The following is a 19,298-nucleotide window of genomic DNA, read 5'->3' as shown; positions in this document are numbered from 1 at the left end:
AAGTGTTCACTGTATGATAGTTACTTTGCATGTGTGTATGTGTTTCATATACCTTGTCCCTATTAATACGCACAATCATGTTATTTCATCATGAAGAAATGTGGCTCAAAGTGGTTGATAAATTCATTCAGGATAAACCTAGCTTGTGAGAAAGAATTTGAAATCAGCCAGTTTTATGTATCTTTAAAAGCCAGCACTGGTTCCACCCTTTACTAGTAATCTCATCTCTAATGAATGTGAGAATTCATTGAGATATGAATTTTAGGGCAAATTTCTTAAATTCTTTTCTCTATCATTTTCCTGATATAGTAAATAAAATACCCTACTACCAACTGAACTTCATAGCATTGTTTTAATGATTGACTAAAGATAATACGTAAAAATGATTGGCACAGTGACTCGAACAAAGCTCTCAAAAACTGGGAGCTACTGTAATTATCATAATGATATAATCATATTACCTCTGAAAAAATAAACAAAGAAAGAGACCTATAACCACAAAACACAACAAACTCAAAATGTGAGCTTGAAGTAATGACACTGAGAATGAAGCCCCTGTTGGGTATATTTTTATATAATGGTTTAAAATGAGCAAGTTAAGGAAAGTTAAGGATACTGACAGAGATGTAATGGAAGTGCTGGTAGAGGGGTTGTAGAAGATATGATGTGTAGATAACATAGCATGATGAAAGGTCCAGAAATTGGAATAAACAAGTTGTATATGGAAGAAGAAAATGAGGTTATCCCAGCTGGAATATTTTTTTGAATTTTACTTTCTAAATCTTTAGCCATCTCTACTGCCACCAAGGAGAGTAGCTAATGGGAAGGAGATAAGAAACATGTTCTCAACATATTTTAAATGATAATATGTTACAGTAATATCTATTAAGTGATAAATACCCATCAAGCCAACATGAAGACCTCATTAAACAAAGGTTGACCATAAGGAAATTACCAGTCCAGAACCAAGATTACAGAAATGTGGGACGACACACCTACTTACGAGGTTCAGTGCTCTCGTGTATATCCTATTTGGACTATTATTTTCTTTATTGGAGAATGTATGACAGTGGTAAATAGATCATCTTTATCTTTTCCCCCCATTCATATAATACTATGCAGAAACAGGAACTCCATAAATCCTGACTGTAAGTGCTTATCAGTGTGCTTTCTTCTGATATGTTTTCACTCCTCCTGCCAGTATTCTTTTTTTTTTCCTGCCAGTATTCTTGATTGCTTTTCAAATTTTGAACTAAACTACTGAAAGTATTTCAAAGGAGGACATTCCTGTGAACATTATTTTGAATATTTCAAGGAGCTGGTTTAACTTTTACTTGAGTTTTCAGTGCTTTGCATTATTAGAGAATGAAAGGACTATGCCAGCTGCCAGTGCTATTTGATATAATGTATGTGTTGTGCTAGACACGTTTCATTTAAAGTGATAGAAGGAACAATGGGGATGTAGTATGTTCTTTAGAATCAAGTCATTGCACTAGATACATAATAGATGGCTCTAGATTGTCTTTAACTTATCCTTTACAGTTAAATTATTGCATTTGGGGACTTTGAACTTCCTGTGATAGAGGACCTCCATGGAGCATGGATGGTTATTCCCAGTCTCTATGTTACTTCCTTGGAGCAAGTCAAATCCTTGGGTTCTTCTCTATCACCCCAGTATGCCTAACACAGTGCTTATATTTAGTGGGTGATTGATTAGTGTCTCTTGATTGAATTAAGTATTGCCTAGCACATGTGCTGCTCTGAATACTTAATAGAATATACACAAAGAAAAAGATACATTCAAATGTCAACTCCTCACTGAAGCCTGACCCATAGGAAAAGATCAAGACACCATGTGAGACAGTCCCTCAGCATTTTTCACTTTTAATTTGGAGCAACGTAAAATTTGTTTATAATAATATCTGCACTCTCTCTCTGAGTCAGCTTGGGTATTCTTCTGCATGTCTCCTGCTCATATGGAAACTTGCGTAACATGGTAGGATATGTACATAGAAAAAGACACATATAGAAAGTGACTAGGGACGCCTGGGTGGCTCAGTGGTTGAGCGTCTGCCTTTGGCTCAGGGCCTGATCCCGGAGTCCCAGGATCAAGTCCCACATCAGGTTCCCCGCATGGAGCCTGCTTCTCCCTCTACCTGTGTCTCTGCCTCTCTCGCTGTGTCTCTCATGAATAAATAAATAAAATCTTAAAAAAAAAAAAAAGAAAAGTAACTATTTCATTAACTGGCAAAACATAAGGAATCTTATATTTATTATAGAAATCTCTCACTCTAGTGTTGTAAATGTGTCTAGATAGTTTAAAAGATCTCAAATAAGAAAAGAGGAAGATAGAAGTTATGTTAGCACAGCTGCAAGTGGGAACAAAATGGGCTTTCCTCCAATTATCCTAGAGGTGGGATTACACCATGCAATGCACATCTACTTGGGTGCTGCTGAGTACAGCTCTTCTCCAATTGATTCCATAAGTATTTGTTGAAAACTTATATACTCAGCCATGGCCTTGATGTGAATGATTTAAAAGATGATTAATATGCATATCTGTTAGACTAGAAAAGAAAGGATGGAAAATAACAAGCGTTGGTGAGGATGAAGAGAAATTGGAACTCTCATGCACTGTTTGTGGGAATATAAAATGATACAGCTTGCTAGGGAGACAGTATGGTGGTTTGTCAAAAAGTTGAAAATAGAACTCCAGTATGATCTAACAATTAAACTTCTTGGTAGATATCCAAAAGAGCTGAGATTAAGCAAGCAAGATCTTGAGATTTCATATACCCATGTATATGCATGTATCAGCATTATTGATAAGTGCCAAAAAGTGCAAACAACCCAAGTGTCCATCCATAGATGAATAGATAAGTGGTATGTTAAACTTTGGATGGAATGCTATTAAATCTTAAAAAGGAGCAAAATTCTGACTTATGTTACAACATGAGTGAACCTGGAGGTGGATATTATGCTAAGTAAAATAAGCCAGTCACACACACACACCCGAAACTATAATTCCAACTAAATGAGGTACCTGAAATTGTCAAATTCAAGGAGACAGAAAGGAGAAGCATCACCAGAAGCTGGGCAAAAAATGTAATAGGGAGTTACTGTTTAATGGGTATAGAGTTTCACTTTTGCAAGATGAAAGGAGTTCTGGAGATGGATGGTGGCGATGGTCGTACAACAGTGTAAATGTCTTTAACACGGATGAACTGTACACTTAAATTTTATCATCTTAGTCATTTTTAGTTTTGTACATTTTATCCCACACACACCTACACAATGATTTATAGTCGCTTTGTGGTGATGAGGTAAATGAGGTTATTACTTACTTGAGTGGAATGATAAAGGATAAATGGGAGCTAGCTGCATGTAGAAAGAAGGAAGAAAAGTAGAGAGCCCTGGGCGAGGCATGCGGAGGTGCCAAAATGGCCAAAGTTCAGAAGATGTGCCGAATGGATAGTAGTATCAGATAAGCCTTTAGGGGGAGGTAGGGTCCATGTTTTTCAGGAATTTCTAGGCCACATGTTAGATTTAGTCTTTAACCCGAAGACTGAGGTTTATTGAATGCAATTGAATGTATCTCTAATTGGGGTTTTGGGGGTTGCACAGTTCCATATTATTCCATTTCCCATAATTAGGGCCATTGATCTTCTGCTGGCAACCTCTATTTTGTTCTGCTTTCACAGTGTCATTTATGATTGGTTCAGGAGAATAATTCCTTGATATTGTCAAAGTACTCTTAGAACTAGTCCATTCCCGGGAATCAGACTTCTTGTTGCTTCCGAGTTTCAGTCTGCTCTTGGAATCTAGCATTTATTTATTTTTCTTATGGTTTCATTGAGGTAAAATTGACAAATAAGGTATTTACAGGGTGATGATTTGATATGCATGTATATTGTGAAAGAATTCCTCCACCATTGAGTTAATTTAACAGGTGTACCATTTCACATATTTACCTTTGTTTGTGTGAGAACTTTTAAGCTCTATTCTCTAAGTAATTTCGATGATATGATACAGTGTTATCATCTATAGTCACCAGGTTAAACGTTATCCCCTCAGGCCTTATTCATCTTAAAACTGAACACTTGTACACCTGTAAGTGATTCCAGGGGAAATTTGTCTATCTCTGTCTGACTTATTTCACTTAGCATAATGCGTCACAGGTTCAACCATGTTGTTGCAAATGACAAGATTTTCTCCTTTTTAAATGTTGAATAATATTCCTGTGTGTGAGTGTGTATCTCACATTTTCTGTATCTATTCATCCATCAGTGGACACATATTGGCTTTCCGTATGTGTCTGTATCTTGGCTATTTTGAATAATGCTCCTATGAACATGGGAGTGCAGATATTTCTTTAAGATATTTATTTCATTTTTTTTGGATATATACTCAGAGGTAGAGTTACTGGATCATATAGTATTTCTATTTTTAATTTCCAGAAGGCTCCATGTACCTTAATCTAGGCAGCCATTTTAATCTGGATTTTTGTGAAAATCCCCCAATTCATTTCCCTTCCACTGTCTTCTGAGACACCCCCATTCCTTCCATGAGCTGCTATTTGAGGAAAGAATGTTAAGCTTGTAAATGTCAGAATGCTGTAAACTCCACAGGATGCATCCAAGTACCTCAAATTCACCATATGCTAAGTAGCCCTCTCTTCTCTTAACCCACCCAAATCTGCCACTGCTCTAGCTCCTGAGTTTGGTACTACCACATATCCAGTTAGCCAAGTTAGCAACATTGAGTTTCTTTGATTACTCCCTCTTCCTCATCCCACACATTTCATTCATTCATTCATTCATTCATTCATTCATCCATTCATCCATCCATCCATCCATCCATCCATCCATCCATCACTGAACAAATATTTAAGGTACCCTATATATCTGGGACAGTACCAGATACTAATCATTTTGTTCTATTTGCCAGACTTCTTTCTTTTCTTCTCCATATACCAAACCTCTATTCATTCCTCAGGACCCAATCCAAATGGTATTTGCAATTCCCATATAAAACTTTCTCTAATTTCTCCCCACCATCACTGTGAAATTAATCCTTAATCAGAAGGAGTGATAGGGGACACCTGGGTGGCTCAATGGTTGAGCATCTGCCTTCGGTTCAGGTCGTGATCCCAGGGTTCTGGGATCGAGTCCCACATGGGCTCCCCTTGAGGAGCCTGTTTCTCCTTCTGCCTGTGTCTCTGCCTCCCTCTCTGTGTGTCTCATGAATAAATAAAATCTTAAAAAAAAAGTGATAAGATTTTCTAATAAAGAGTTTCTATGAGGATTATAGTCTGAAAACAGTGAAATGTGACTAGAAGCAACATTTACTGATTATAAAAGAACTGAGACAAAAACTAAATAAGCAACAAGAAAAATTTTATGACTTGGGTCTCTGTCCACATATGAGTGCATTTTTCAGACTTCTGAGCTTGGCTGCTATCTCCTTTTGAGCTCTATGGGGACTAGATAGAGCACATCTGTAGGAAAAAGACCAGGTCAAACCTTTAGGTATAAAATAAGAACTATATCAGGAAGATAACTTATTTTACTTGAATTCTGTTTTGAATTAAGTTGTAAAGCAAATACTTGGTTACCGTGCAGGGGTTTGGATTAAACTGAAGGTAAACAATTCCTAGAATTTCTTTATTAACCGTAAAGCACATAAGCTTGAATGAATGAAGAATAAATGTGGCACAATGTTGGTTTTAATGTAAATCAAAGTAAGTAGTGGAAGTCTTGTGATTGTAATCAGCAAAGTTCAAATTCTGAGTGCTAGTGAAAAGAAAAAAAAGCCTTAGTTCAGCTTTCTGCTGGATAGAGGGAGTGATATTCTGAATTCAAAAGGTAGTTGAACTCTATCTCCTGTTTGTAGAGAAAGCACTAGATCTACTTGTCTCAAAAACTGTAGATAACAAGATAATTCAATAAATTTGAGGAATCTAAGCAAAGTGTTTGATATTAAGGAAGATACTAAAACAAACTTGGAAAGCTATAAGGACATTAACCTCAAAACAAACAAAACAACCAGTCACATGGAGAGCCTGAAATGTACCCTACTACATACAGAAGTAAAGGGAACAGTTGTGAAGTTGGTGTCTCAGGACCTGACGTGCATCGCTGCTTTAGTATTCAGTATTTTTGTGACCTTGGATGAGACATTTACCTGTTTAGACCATAACTTCTTTACCTGTAAAATTAGGGGAGAAGGGTGTTGCCTTGTTGTCATCAGATTTATGTAAAAGTGCTATGGAATATGAGGCATTCTATCAAGTTAAAACCTTTCAGAAAACAAAAGTGTAGGTTTAACTCTAGAATAAAATTTTGATCAGAAATTATGTAATCTCATCACCTCCAAATCACTAGTTATATAAGAGTATATATACTCGGAGAGAGAAGATATATCCAAGTAAAAACTATAGGTCCCAAGTTGATAGCAAATGCAGAAGGGAAAAAGGACGAGTTCTGTTTTTCCTATTTTCATCAGGTTGTTCTACAGATATTTAGTTTAGCAAGGCAAGTTTGAGATTAGAAGGGTTTTTCACTGAAGTAGAACTCCGTGGCTGTAATTAGAAAAAGCACAAGAAAAATTTAGAAAATATGTTGGAGATCAAGAAATACTAAATCCTAATTATAAATAAATAAGTTACAGAGATGGAAAGCATGGCATAGGGAACATAGTCACTGATACTGTGATAACAGTGTATGGTGACAGATGGTGATTACATTTATGAGCATTGTGTAACATATAGAATTGCTAAATCACTATATTATATACCTGAAACTAATGTGTAATATTCCATATCAACTAAACTTAACTAAAATAAACAAACAAATAAATAAAGCCTAATGGTCCAGTGAGGCAGTTTGTGAAAACATGCTGTGATATGGAGAAAAGAGGATTCTAGGTCTTGTCCTAGGAACAGATCTGATAAATTTAAAGCATGATGATTATACAACTGTGTGAATATACTAAAACCCAGAGTGCTTCAGTGGTGCAGTTGGTCAGATGCTGAACTCTTGGTTTTAGCTCAGGGTTGTGATCTCAGGGTTGTGAGATCAAGTGCCAGTTGGACTCTGAGCTCAGCATACAGGCTGCTTGAAACTCTCCCTCTGCCTCTCCTCACTCAAAATAAATAAAAATAAATCTTAATACACAGACACACACAAACACACACACTAAAACCCACTGAATTGAATGCTTTTAAAGGCATGTGATTTGTATCTCAATAAATTTCTTCTCTAAAAAAAGTTGAAAGTGGGATCCCTGAGTGGCTCAGTGGTTTGGCGCCTGCCTTTGGCCCAGGGCGTGATCCTGGAGACTCGGGATCGAATCCCACGTCGGGCTCCCGGTGCATGGAGCCTGCTTCTCCCTCTGCCTGTGTCTCTGCCTCTCTCTCTCTCTACATGTGACTATCATAAATAAATAAAAATTAAAAAAAAAGTTGAAAGTAAAATTGACTGGTTCATACAATTTGTCAAATAGCTAAACATTGATCTACAATTGGAGGATATACAAATTATGATAATGTGGGTAGCAGGAAGGAGCATATGGGAGGGGAAACTAAGGGACCAGATTCCGGTCCTTATACTGTCACTCTCTGAGCTGCTCAAAGTACATTTCTTCATTTGAGAAATGAAGTTTATAATAAAGCATTTCTAAAGGGTATTTGTGAAAGTAAAATGAATCAACATAAATTTAGTGAACCATAAAACTGTATTCAACAGGGATCCCTGGGTGGTGCAGCGGTTTGGCGCCTGCCTTTGGCCCAGGGCACGATCCTGGAGACCCGGGATCGAATCCCACATCAGGCTCCTGGTGCATGGAGCCTGCTTCTCCCTCTGCCTATGTCTCTGCCTCTCTCTCTCTATCATAAGTAAATAAAAAAAAAATTAAAAAAAAACTGTATTCAACAAACATAGCCCCCAAAACATGCTTTGCCTTGTGTTAGATATTAGGGATTCAATGATAATTGGATAAAGCTTGTTCCCTTAAAGAACACAGAGTGTAATGGATGAGGTGCCTTATTGTGCTGTCTTATGGCCACTTAATTAGATATGTGCGCAGAGTGATCTAGGAGCACAGAGGAAGGAACATTGATATTTTTTAGAGAAAGATTTTGAAACTAGAATCATAGTAAAAAACACTATACTATATACACTATAAGTTTGAGGTAATAAAGTTTATGCCCATAGGCTTAGAATGGTGAGTGGTAAGGAAACTTTCCAATTTTTTACATATGAAATTTAAAAAGTGAAATTAAAAAGAAAATGGAATTAAAAAATTAAATAAATTGCAGCACACAAACTAGCCATGTTATCAGATAAAAAGTAACGTACTGAAACTTTTGACAAATTGTTAATTTATCAAATAATTTCAAATGTTTATAGAAAACACAGATGGTTACTTCTAGCTAAAGAAAAGAAATATAGAAAACAATAATACATAAAATCAGTTTAGCCAATCTCTGTATTTATGTGACATTGTCTTTATTTTCCCACCTCCACAAAAAGGCATAATGTTTGATGTTAATGTGATGGACATAATTCCCAATTCTGGGGCCCATACTGTTGCTCTATTTCTTTGTTCCTACTCACTAAAGCATATATCTAATATATATTTAGATATATATTTACATCGAATAAAAACAAAAAATTAATGATAGAATTTGATAAGTTGGTAGATCTGCATCACGTAAACAAAAGGAATCAATTACTTTTTAAAAAAGATTCTTTTATTTATTCATTCAAGGAAGCGAGTAGATCAGAGGAAGAGTGACAAGCAGACTCTACACTGAGTGGAGAGCCTGAAATGGGGCTCAGGGGCTCAGGACCCTGAGACCATGACCTGAGCTGAAGCCACCCAGGTGCTCCCTATTTTCTTTATCGTACAAGAAATATCTAGAAATGGTACCTTTCTCATCATGATACAACTATAAAATATTTAGGAGTAAATTTAACCAGAAGAGTAGCAGACCTATACAAACAAAATAAGGACATCTAGTTAAAACCATAAAGCAAAATTTGAATAAAGGGTTAGATATATTATTGGATGGAGAAGGCAATATCATGAAAATGTCAATTTTCCTAAAGGTTAACATATATATTTCATGCAATTTCAACAAGAATCATAACAGATTAATTTTTTTCCACTGGATCAAATAATCTTAATGTCTAGATGGAAGAATAAATGTCTTAGAGCAGCCAACAAAAATGTGAAAAAGAACAGCAAGAAGTTATTTTTCATATTAGATATCAGAACATACTATAAGGTTATGTAGTCAACTAATTATGGAAATAAATGAATAGATTAGTAGAAAAGATTAGAGAATGATGGAAATATTAAATATAAGGAATTAACATTGACAAACACAGTGGCTTCAGTTTTTTCTGTAGGAGAATAAAAATGGATCCCTGTCTTGTGCCATACACAAAAGTGAATTTCAGATAGATTAAAATACAAAAAGTTTAAAAATGTATAAATGATTAAAAAATATAGGGGTTAGGGAAACTTTTTTAACCAGAGCTAATAACCCATTATATATATCAAAATTGTACCTAAGCACTTAAAAATGGAAAACCTTTGTATGGAAACCAAAACACACAATGGATTCAGAAAACACAGGTAGTCATGATGGTTAGTATTTATATAGGTAAGAAAATCTGTAAGACAAAGGCAAATAAATAGCTCGAGAAAAATGGGCAGATGTTATAAATACGTGATTCACAGAAGAGCAAATACAAATGGTCAACAAACATATGAAACAATGCTCAAATTTATATGTTGAGAAATATAAATGAAAGTAAAAATGAGATAGAACTTCATAAATATTATAGAGAAATTAAAGACTAGTTATGCAAATCATTGGTAGGAAGATAGAAAAAGGGTTGTTCGTATATTGCTGATGGAAATAGCATCTTCCGAAGGTCTTTGGAAAAATTCAGGATTCTGTGCTATTGTTGATAGAGGCTGAAGGAGATGGACAAAGGATAAAAGGACATGGGAAAATAAATAAAAAGGGAAATGAGGAAAAGAAGACTGCTCTTTCCAAAAAATGTGAACCACATTTATGCATTTGTGTGTGTTTATGCATAATTTAAATTGAAAGCATTGACAAACGAAAGAGGAAATTATCAAAATATGACAGAGAAGTGGTACTAATGGGTAACTGAATTTACCTGTATTTGCAAAAGAAGTCGTATTTGTAAGTTTTTATATTTTTGTGGCAAATTACTTGTGAGCCATCTCAAAACTTGTACCACAGCTATGACCCTCTATTTAGAACAGGGCTTCCCTGTGTTTTTCATCTCCTAGCACATATAGGAGATGATAACTTTTGCTTGGAACCCCGGTACGGTAGGGGAGGCTGTTTGGAGGTTACTTGTGACATGCGCAGGGGCCCTGCAGGTCCTGGGAGTCATGTGCTCTGCTTCCTGGAAGAGAGGTTCTGCTCCAGAGAACCAGAGAATTAAAATATTTGTGTGGCTATTCAGAATGCTGTAATTTCAATTTTAGTGATAAATTATTTTCTATTTTATTTAACCAGGAATTCTGCTGTTATATAAGGCTAATACTAGCTTATGCTAAGTTAAAAAAAATGGGTAACAAATCATTGTATCTCATACCCCAAATTTCTCCTCTGCATGGAATATTCTCAAAGCAAGCATGGAATACATGCTGAAAAAAGAGATCTGTGGCTCACTTATTCTTTTTTTTTTTTTTTTTTTTTTTTTTTTTTTTTTTCTTAAATTTATTTGAGAGAGAGAGAGCAAGATGGGGGGCAGATGGAGGAGAGAAAGAATCTCAAGCAGACTGCACTAAGCACAGAGCCTGATGCAGGATTCAATCCCACGACCCAATCAATCATGACCTGAGCTAAAATCAAGAGTCTGATGCTTAACAGACTGAACCACCCAGGCATTCCTGGGACAGGTTTAATTATTCCACTTAAGGAGAAAGAGAGAAAGCACCTAGAATAGTGCTCCTAGTCTTGAAGATTCAGTAGAACACTGACTTTTATTGAGGAAGACAGGCCAAGTGGTGCTTATAGTCACTGCATTTTTCAGGCAAGTCAATTAGGCAAACTCCTCCTTGAAAAGGATGAATAGTTCTTAGAGAAAAGAGGAGCCATTACTGCTCTGAACCACCCATGAACATTCTAGAAAAGAGGTAGATAGCTAGATTCTAGAGCAGGTGGAAGTGAGGAGCTAGATCCTCAGGTATGTGTGGTGCCCAGCAAAGATGGTGCTACGATCCCCAGGCCTCCCTGGTCCTAGGTCTCTGAGAAAAGGCTGGGCAGTGCAGCCAGTCTTCACAGACCAACAGGCTTGCATCAGGCTGGTCCTGGGCCTCCTGGTCCGGCTACACAGTGGATGCCTCCCTCTGGACTGTAGTGCACAGGGCCACAGCGCAGCTGGGGCTCCTCTTCCTCATACCAGCGCTGTTCACTGAAGTCAGGGAAGAAGGCTGCAATCTCTCTGCTGGCGGAAATCACAGAGTCAGAGCCATGGGTCGTGTTGCGGGTGTCAGTGAGGCCGAAACTTCCACGAATTGAATCTGGAGCCACATGACGTGCTCGAAACACTCTAGTGGGTCCCATCAGGGTCCTCCAGAGTTGGATGGCATCCTTGCGGGCAAGGATGTAGGCTCGGATTGGTCCGCTGGCCATGTACTCCACCAGCCGCTGATAGAAAAAACGCCCTTCATGCTCTTGGTAAAACTTCTGGCATTCTTCTTTTCTCCACAGAAGTTCTTTCATTCGTACAATAAGGAACTTGTTGCTCAGAATCTGCTGATGAACAGCCTCCAGAATCAGAGGGTGAGCAACAGCATCAGGCTTGATCAGGGCCAGAGTAAGCTGGAGAGCCTGAGGGCTTCGCAAGATCGAGGTCATCTCACTCCCCGGATTCTGAGCTGTTCTGGCTCCCGCCCAGCAGGAGTTCAGGTCTGGATTCACCTGGTTCTCCACCGCGGCGCCCGGCCCTCACTTATTCTTAATATTTAATTTTCATAGAATCATTTGTTGGATTTTATCTTTCTAAGTGTAGGATAATTTTGCCGTGAACACATATTGTAATAAGGGAATCATGTTTGCCAAATGTCTTAGCCAAGATTGTTTTCTTTGTGGATTACAGGAAACCTGACTATAGTGGATATTTTTTTCTCCTAGAACAAAAAAGTCTGGAGGAAGCAGTCCAGAGATGCATGAATAGCTCCACATTTTCAGTATCTGAGGCTCCTTTTTCTGTTCCGTTGTCTTTAGCATGTGGCTTTAGTTCCTCTGGTCACAATTGGGATTCATTGCAGTCGGGAAGGAAGTGAGGGGAACAGCAGTGCCTGTATCAGAAAACTGAAAACATTCCCAAGACTATACAGTAGGCTTTTCCTGATGCGTTGCTGTTGAGAGCCACCTAACCTGTCACACCCAGCTGCAAGAGAGACTTGAACTTTCAGCTAGATATGTGGTGGCAAAGACTCTGGCCAAACTCTACTCAGGCTCCTCTGAGCCCTCTTTTTGGACTAAACTTTGACCCCTAACCCTTTCTTTGGTCTGTTGAGTTAGGAAAGAATCCTACTAAGTCATTTTAAGGAGAATCCCCCCACCCTTGATATTTCAGCAAGTTTTTTTGTACTCGACCTTGGATGTATGTCCTTGGCTTGTCTGCAGCAAGAATCCTATGAGGCTGGATTAGCAGAAATTCTCTTCCCCTTGAAATCTTGGGCCTGCAGTTTTCTGTTCACTGACCCCATCACTCTGGTCCTGAGCTATAAACCCCAGCCGTCTTTGCTGTCTTCGGGGTTGGGTCTGGTCTCTGTCCCCATTGCAATATCCTTAATGCAGCACTCGTGGATAAAGTCTTCCTCATCATTTTGACAAAGTGTCAGAATCATTTTTTCTTTAACACCGGCCACTCTGAACAGAGGTAGGATTATGCTAGCTAAGAAGAGATAAATGGATAATGGGGAAGCCACTAACAGTGTGCCTGCAAACCAAAGGTGTCCTTACTCTAAAAGCTGGTCATTTACATTTAAGGAATCACTGTCATACGGGGGCCATACATCCTTGTGAGTTTGTGACTTAGACTTAACTTTCAAGCTTGTCAGTAATGCATACCTAAGAATTCACTAAAATGAACTTGTATAACTTTCTGCTCTATATTTTGTAGAAGTACTGTGAAGTTTAATTAGCTAATGGTTATAAAGTGATTTGATGAAAGTTACTGCAAGTACATAATGCTTTGCTAGATAATGTGCTTGTAATTTCACAAAATCTGGATAACTGTCAAGTAATTAAAGGCAAATGCAATGTGGATGCTGTTATGTGACTTCCATTAGTGTTCATCAGAGGTTGACACACCCATTGAGGAAAGAGCAGATCTCATACTGTTCTGAAATGGTTTTTGAAAAATCCTTCCTCCTCTTTTAAAATCACTTTCACCATCTGCTGGTAAAAGAATTGAGAGGGCTGCCTGTAAACTTAGCAATTAAATGTGCTAATACAGTAGCAGGAGAAAATGATTGTCACACCTGTTTTTGAAAAACAACAACAACAAACAAAACAAATTCTACTACCACCCCCACACCAGAAAACACCATCTGGTTTTCTGTGAAAACAAGCGTTGAGATTTTAAAAAACCAAAAACCAACTATGTTTTCGGGTATGATCATATATACTGAACATGTAGTTGCTTTATTCCTCTCAATTCTTAGAAATATCAGAGTCTTGGGCAATGAGGTATCCAACCAGTCTTACTATGTGTGTTCCTTCTTCCTTTTGGATTTTTAGAAGATGAAGGGAAGGGGATGAAACATAACAGTAAAAAAAAAAAAAAAAAAAAAAAAAAAAAAAAAGTTCTTTCATTTTACTTTGTCAGTGAAATTCTTAATTCCTCTACCAAAGGCAAGGATTACGTATGTGTCTCAACCTGAGAAATATGAGTATCTGAAAATTAACATGTATAAAGCTAGTAAAGAGACACTTTGCTACAGAATTCTTTACAGAGGAATCTACTGAGACGGAATGCGATAAAATGGAGTCCCTTTGACCCTGATGGAGGTTTTTGAAAATCTTTAGCAGATGCAGGTCAAAGAATTTTTTTTTTTAAATCTACTAGTTGGCATTCAAAACTTATTAGGCTACTACAACCTAGCTTTCTAATGAATGTTATTCATGTGTTATTGTATTCCACTAAATTTCATGTTTCTCTTAATAGAGAAATGATAATTAAGACTAAATTTTAAAATTTGTACATACTGTTGAGCTATGAAATTTTAAAGTCACTAAAATTATATTATGAAATTTGGGACATTATGAGAGCTTCCTGGCACCAGGAAAATTGGTGTAAATAAAATCAGCATGTGCTTGATTCATAGTTGAATCACATCTACCACTCCAATGTCCAGTGCGAAAACCATGTAACATTGTAAATTAAGCAATTTGTGAGATCCATGGATTTCTAAATTTGTAGTACCTTTTAGAAAAACTCAACCTTCCTCTTGACTATACATCAAATTTAAAATTAACTTGATACACACTTTTATATAACTTAAATGTTCTAGAAACATCCATCATATGACAGTGCTCTGGTCTTTCATCTAAATGACGATAGTTAATGTTATATGCCCAACCTTTCTATGTTAACTAATGCTTTCTCCAAATTAAGCAATCAGTGCCAAGTAGTAAGTTTATAATCCAGATATTATTTATTATTATTTAGGGGAATTTGACACTATGTTCAGTAGAGATATTATAAGCTCCCTTGATTCTCTTCCTGTGGAGCTGCGTCCAGGGAGGCTCTTAACTTTCACAGCGGGACAACTGGGGTATATAAAGAAAAAAAGATTGCTATGGCCTGAACCTTAGCAGAGGAGAGGATTGGGGCCCTAGGATTCTGCAAGCCCACCATCACTACTCCGGCCCTTCCATCTCCTGAAAACTTGTAGATTTGGGGCTGGCACATGTGTAGTTTAGTTCCCATTCTGGCCTGGGGTGCTGCCTCCCTGCACTGCCTTTGGGGCACAGACCTTGTGGCATCTGGCCAGGCCTCTGAGGAGAGGCACTCCCAGTACTGTGACTCTGACTGGGCCCTGGAGGCAGGTGAGGTGTGTCCGTGACAACTGGGGTGTGTGTGTTAGCGGTGTGACCCAAAGTCCTTATGAATGATTCCGGGTCCCCCTGGTGTTCCTCATCTCAGCACTCCTCTGCTAACCCCCTAGCTCTCAGGAGACCCTGCAAGACTGGACGTCCTCTAGGAAGGGAGGTCATGGCTGCAGTATCTCCCCAGATTCCACCATTCCCAGAGACATGCCTGATGCTCCGCACGCCCCAGCCCATCCTTTCCCTGCCACTATGTCAGGCCCCCCTAAATCCCCCCACCCAGAGTTTATTATAAAGTCAAACTAGGAACAGCACACACATGGGTTAAATACTGATTGACAGGGGTCAAATCATACTGTGAATGAGATGACTCTTATTTTCTGAGCCTTCCATTTAAATTTGCATATTACAAACTCCAAATGCTATATAACATGGTGCCACCCCCCTCCAAAGAAGGAGATAAATATTCTCCCTAGACTCTTTTTTAAAAGATTTTATTTATTCACGAGAGACGCAGAGAGGCAGAGATACAGGCAGAGGGAGGAGCATGTGGGACTCGATCCCAGGACCCTGGGATCATGACCTGAGCCAAAGGCAGACGCTCAACCACTGAGCCACCCAGGCGTCCGTCTCCCTAGATCCTTGAGTGGCCTTTTAAAAAACCTGTATTTTTAAAGGTTGCTTAAAGTTCATACTTCAGCATTTCCGTTAAGCTCATTTCTAAACCTGTATGTGTTCTAAATAAATTCAGGTAATGGTAGATCTGAGAAATGATGTCCTCTTTTAATATCCTTTTCAAAAAAAAAAAATGCCCACCTAGTAGTCCATGAGTGGAAAGCCATATATCTGTGCCTGATTTTGTCATACTTTGTTTTTGTCTGTGTCCTTGTGACATACGACTTTCTAGAGTTTCTCCAACCAGGCCCTGGTGTTTGAAGTACTTTCAAGATACCAAAGGCAGCATCCTCTCCTCTCCGTCCCAAATTGAATAGAAATCATGAAACTGTTACATCCTGTGTGTTACTAAAAAATATCTCCTAACTGAAGTCACTGAGTATTAATCATACACTTTTTTTAATAAGCTAAAACCCACAGAAATGTAGGAAATAAATGTTGATGGAAGCTTAAGAAATGCGAATTTCTCAGTGAGTGATTGGCAGTAGTTATTAGTCTCAAGGAAAAGCTGAATCATAGCTGTGTTTCATTTGTTATTATCCTGCAATGGAACTTCACTGAAATTATACCTTTTTTTCAGTTACTGTTAGTTGACTATTTTCTGACTTGAAAGCTGGTGCTGGCTTGTACCCGCTTTGCAGCAGATTAGTATCTTTTGCATTTAACTTCTTGTTATAAACACCTTTAATTCAACTGAAATAACCCTCTGAAAAATACAGAGGAGGTAGATGGTGGTAATACAGAGTTACAGGGCTTTTCTAAGGGGAGTGTCATTTATTTAGGGACAGTGCAAACAATGCAAAGGCCCAGTGTTCAGGAGGTGACAGGTTCCCAGGACGCTAAGCTTCGTGGAGGAAATGATAAATGTGAGAAATGGGATGAGGATGATAGGAGAGAGCTTGGTTCTGGTCTCATGGAGTCGAAGAATGAATCTCGCAGATGACAGTGAGCAAAGCGATAGAGGTTGATTAAGCAGAGACACAGAGAAAGCTCTCAGAAGGGAGAGGGGTCCCAGTAGGGTTGCCCCTGGGGCTTGTAGGGTCTGTCTTTTATAGGAAACTGTCCAGGGAAGTTGGTAGATCTCTTGTCAATATCAGATATTTAGAACAAACATGGTGGACTTGGACCTATCATAGCAAAAAAGATGTTTTTGTGAATATCATGAGCCCAAACAGGGGGTTCCCCTCTCTCTAGTTAACATCTCCTCCATAACATTTCTCCACTTCTGGGATCTCTGTGAGCCTGGTCAGGGAGCCCATGGCCTTGAGGTTCTTGTGCCGTCTTGGTTTGAGCAGGGACTATTGATAAGCCCTTGATGACATATTTCTGTGATTACTTAGTAGCCAGTAAAAGGAGATATTCTCTAACATCTTAGAGCTGGAGAGCCAGGATTATTTTTTTGTTTATATTGTCTTATCTATGTTTTCTTAGGTTGGGTAGGAGCCTGACTCTGGGGCTTTCCTTTATCTTTCCCTGCCTAGCCCTGTCTGCCCCTAACTCATTCCTGCATCAGAGAGACACTTGATAGTTTGGCTTTGGGTAAATGTTTGTGGATCTTTACTGACTCCTAAATTAAGTAAAAACCTAAACTTTAGTTTTGTTTTGCACTGGCCCCCTGATACTATATGTTCCACTAAACTGCTTTCCGCAGGCCCCCAGAATGCTCTGTTCTTCAGGTACATTGTTAACTCCTCCTTCCCTTTGTTTGTTCTGTCTTTAGCATAGAACTTTCCCCTACTGCTTCCATTTGACACAATTCTTCTTGTCCTACAAGGCCCATCTTAAATATCACCTCTTACCTGGATCTCTCTCTTATCTTCTCTACCAGATTTGTCCTTTACCTCTCATTTGGATTCCTAAAATAATTTGTTTATGCCTCTCATGAATATGTATATTGTCCCTTACCTACTATTTATTTTAATTCCTATCTCTTTCCTCCCCTTGAAATACTGTAAAGTTCCTGAAAACAGAAGCAATGTATTTTTCATGTTTAAGTACCCAATTAATAAGAACTTAAAGTATGGTCATGTAAGTGAAAATTGCTTAGAGATCCATACATCTAATAGCTCTGGGGATTCCTGCATATTACCCATTTAAAAAAAAATTCACACGGGGCAGCCCGGTGGCTCAATGGTTTAGCGCCACCTTCACCCCAGGGCGTGATCCTGGAGACCCAGGATCGAGTCCCAGGTCGGGCTCCCTGCATGGAGCCTGCTTCTCCCTCTGCCTGTGTGTCTGCCTCTCTCTCTCTCTCTCTGTATGTGTCTCATTAATAAATAAATAAAATCTTTAAAAAATAATTCACATTCACTTAAGTAAAGTTACTGGTGAAAGACTTAGCCTTGTGCTATTCGGAGTGAAATGACATACTTAAAAAATTGGTCTTGGTTCTCTAGGTCGTTTTAACAGATCATATCTTTCTACTTTTACAAAATATGAAACAGGAGAAATGAGCTAAGAAAGTTCATCTTGGGTTCAAGAACAGGCATTTAGCTGCTTATGTGGGGACACACACACACACATATATATATGCATGTGTGTATACATATATATGTATATATATAAATATAATCATGTATTTAGTCAGTATTCTTAATTCTGAGACATGTAAATGATTTAAGCTTTCATCTATTTCATAAATTTCTATAGCTTTAGATAGGCAATTTTTAAGGCAATAAAAAGAATCCTAAAGATTAACAAATTGGAAAACTAAAATGTAGATCCATGAAGTTTATATATGTAGAGATAAAAAGGTCAATTGCTTTTCTCCTTTCTGTAAATAGTAGGGTATAAGGACTCTGTTTCTGAAAAATCTTTGTTTCCAGTGACTACTCCTTGTCAGCTCTTGATGTTTTTCTATCGATCCCTGGAAGATAAGTATTTACTGGAAATCTGGAAAAGTATGAGCTAATTTGAGTTAATTAAAAACCAAATTGATGACAAGAACAAGGAATAAAAATATAAACCCTCTGACAGGTGCATGCAAAGCAAATGAGGACAGAAAAAAATTGATATAAACTTTCAATGTTATTTTTTTATAGGCCTGTTTTTTGTCTCTGGAAATCACATAATTTCTTCCTTACCTGAATGAGTGGAGCTAATAAAAACACTGCACAGGTGTAGGCCAGGTCAGACGTTGTTTTCCCTCCAGTCTGGTGGAGTATGGGCAGCGTGGACATCTATCTACCCTGCCTCCGCCCGTCTGCTTTCCCGTCAATCAGCACCTTGGGAGATGGTGGTATTTGCAGAGACTTGGGGTTAGGCATGTGCACACATAAAGAGAAGCAGAAAAAAAAATGGAAATGGAAAAAAGATGAGAAATATTTTCTTTGGCCATTTTCCTCACCACTTGGTCATCGATACCAGGAAGAAGTCAAATTGCTACTCTGGATTTGGCCATCGTTGGTTATTACATCACTTAAGGTGTTTTGGCTTCTTTCTCAAGTGTATACTAGTGAAGACATATTCCACTGTTCTTTTTATTATTAGGTGAATATTGCAGCTTATA

The 19,298-nt window shown here is 38.1% G+C and overlaps 2 protein-coding genes across 3 annotated transcripts in view; one reads left to right on the top strand and one right to left on the bottom strand.

The window, feature by feature from the left end:
• TAFA2 (TAFA chemokine like family member 2) overlaps positions 1 to 19,298 on the top strand; it is a 436,739-nt gene that overhangs the window by 215,493 nt on the left and 201,948 nt on the right. The gene's annotated exons all lie outside the window — the stretch shown is intronic.
• On the bottom strand, positions 10,915 to 11,994 carry LOC144322935 (nucleoside diphosphate kinase 6). Its single transcript, XM_077913176.1, has one exon. It carries the CDS (start codon positions 11,909 to 11,911, stop codon positions 11,351 to 11,353), a length of 561 nt encoding a protein of 186 aa, XP_077769302.1. The 5' UTR covers positions 11,912 to 11,994; the 3' UTR covers positions 10,915 to 11,350.

The sequence above is a fragment of the Canis aureus genome, chromosome 11 (genome assembly GCF_053574225.1).
Source record: "Canis aureus isolate CA01 chromosome 11, VMU_Caureus_v.1.0, whole genome shotgun sequence".
Classification (NCBI taxonomy): domain Eukaryota; kingdom Metazoa; phylum Chordata; class Mammalia; order Carnivora; family Canidae; genus Canis; species Canis aureus.
The sequence above is the reverse complement of the archived record's forward strand: the minus strand, read 5'-3'. Positions and strand labels throughout refer to the sequence as shown.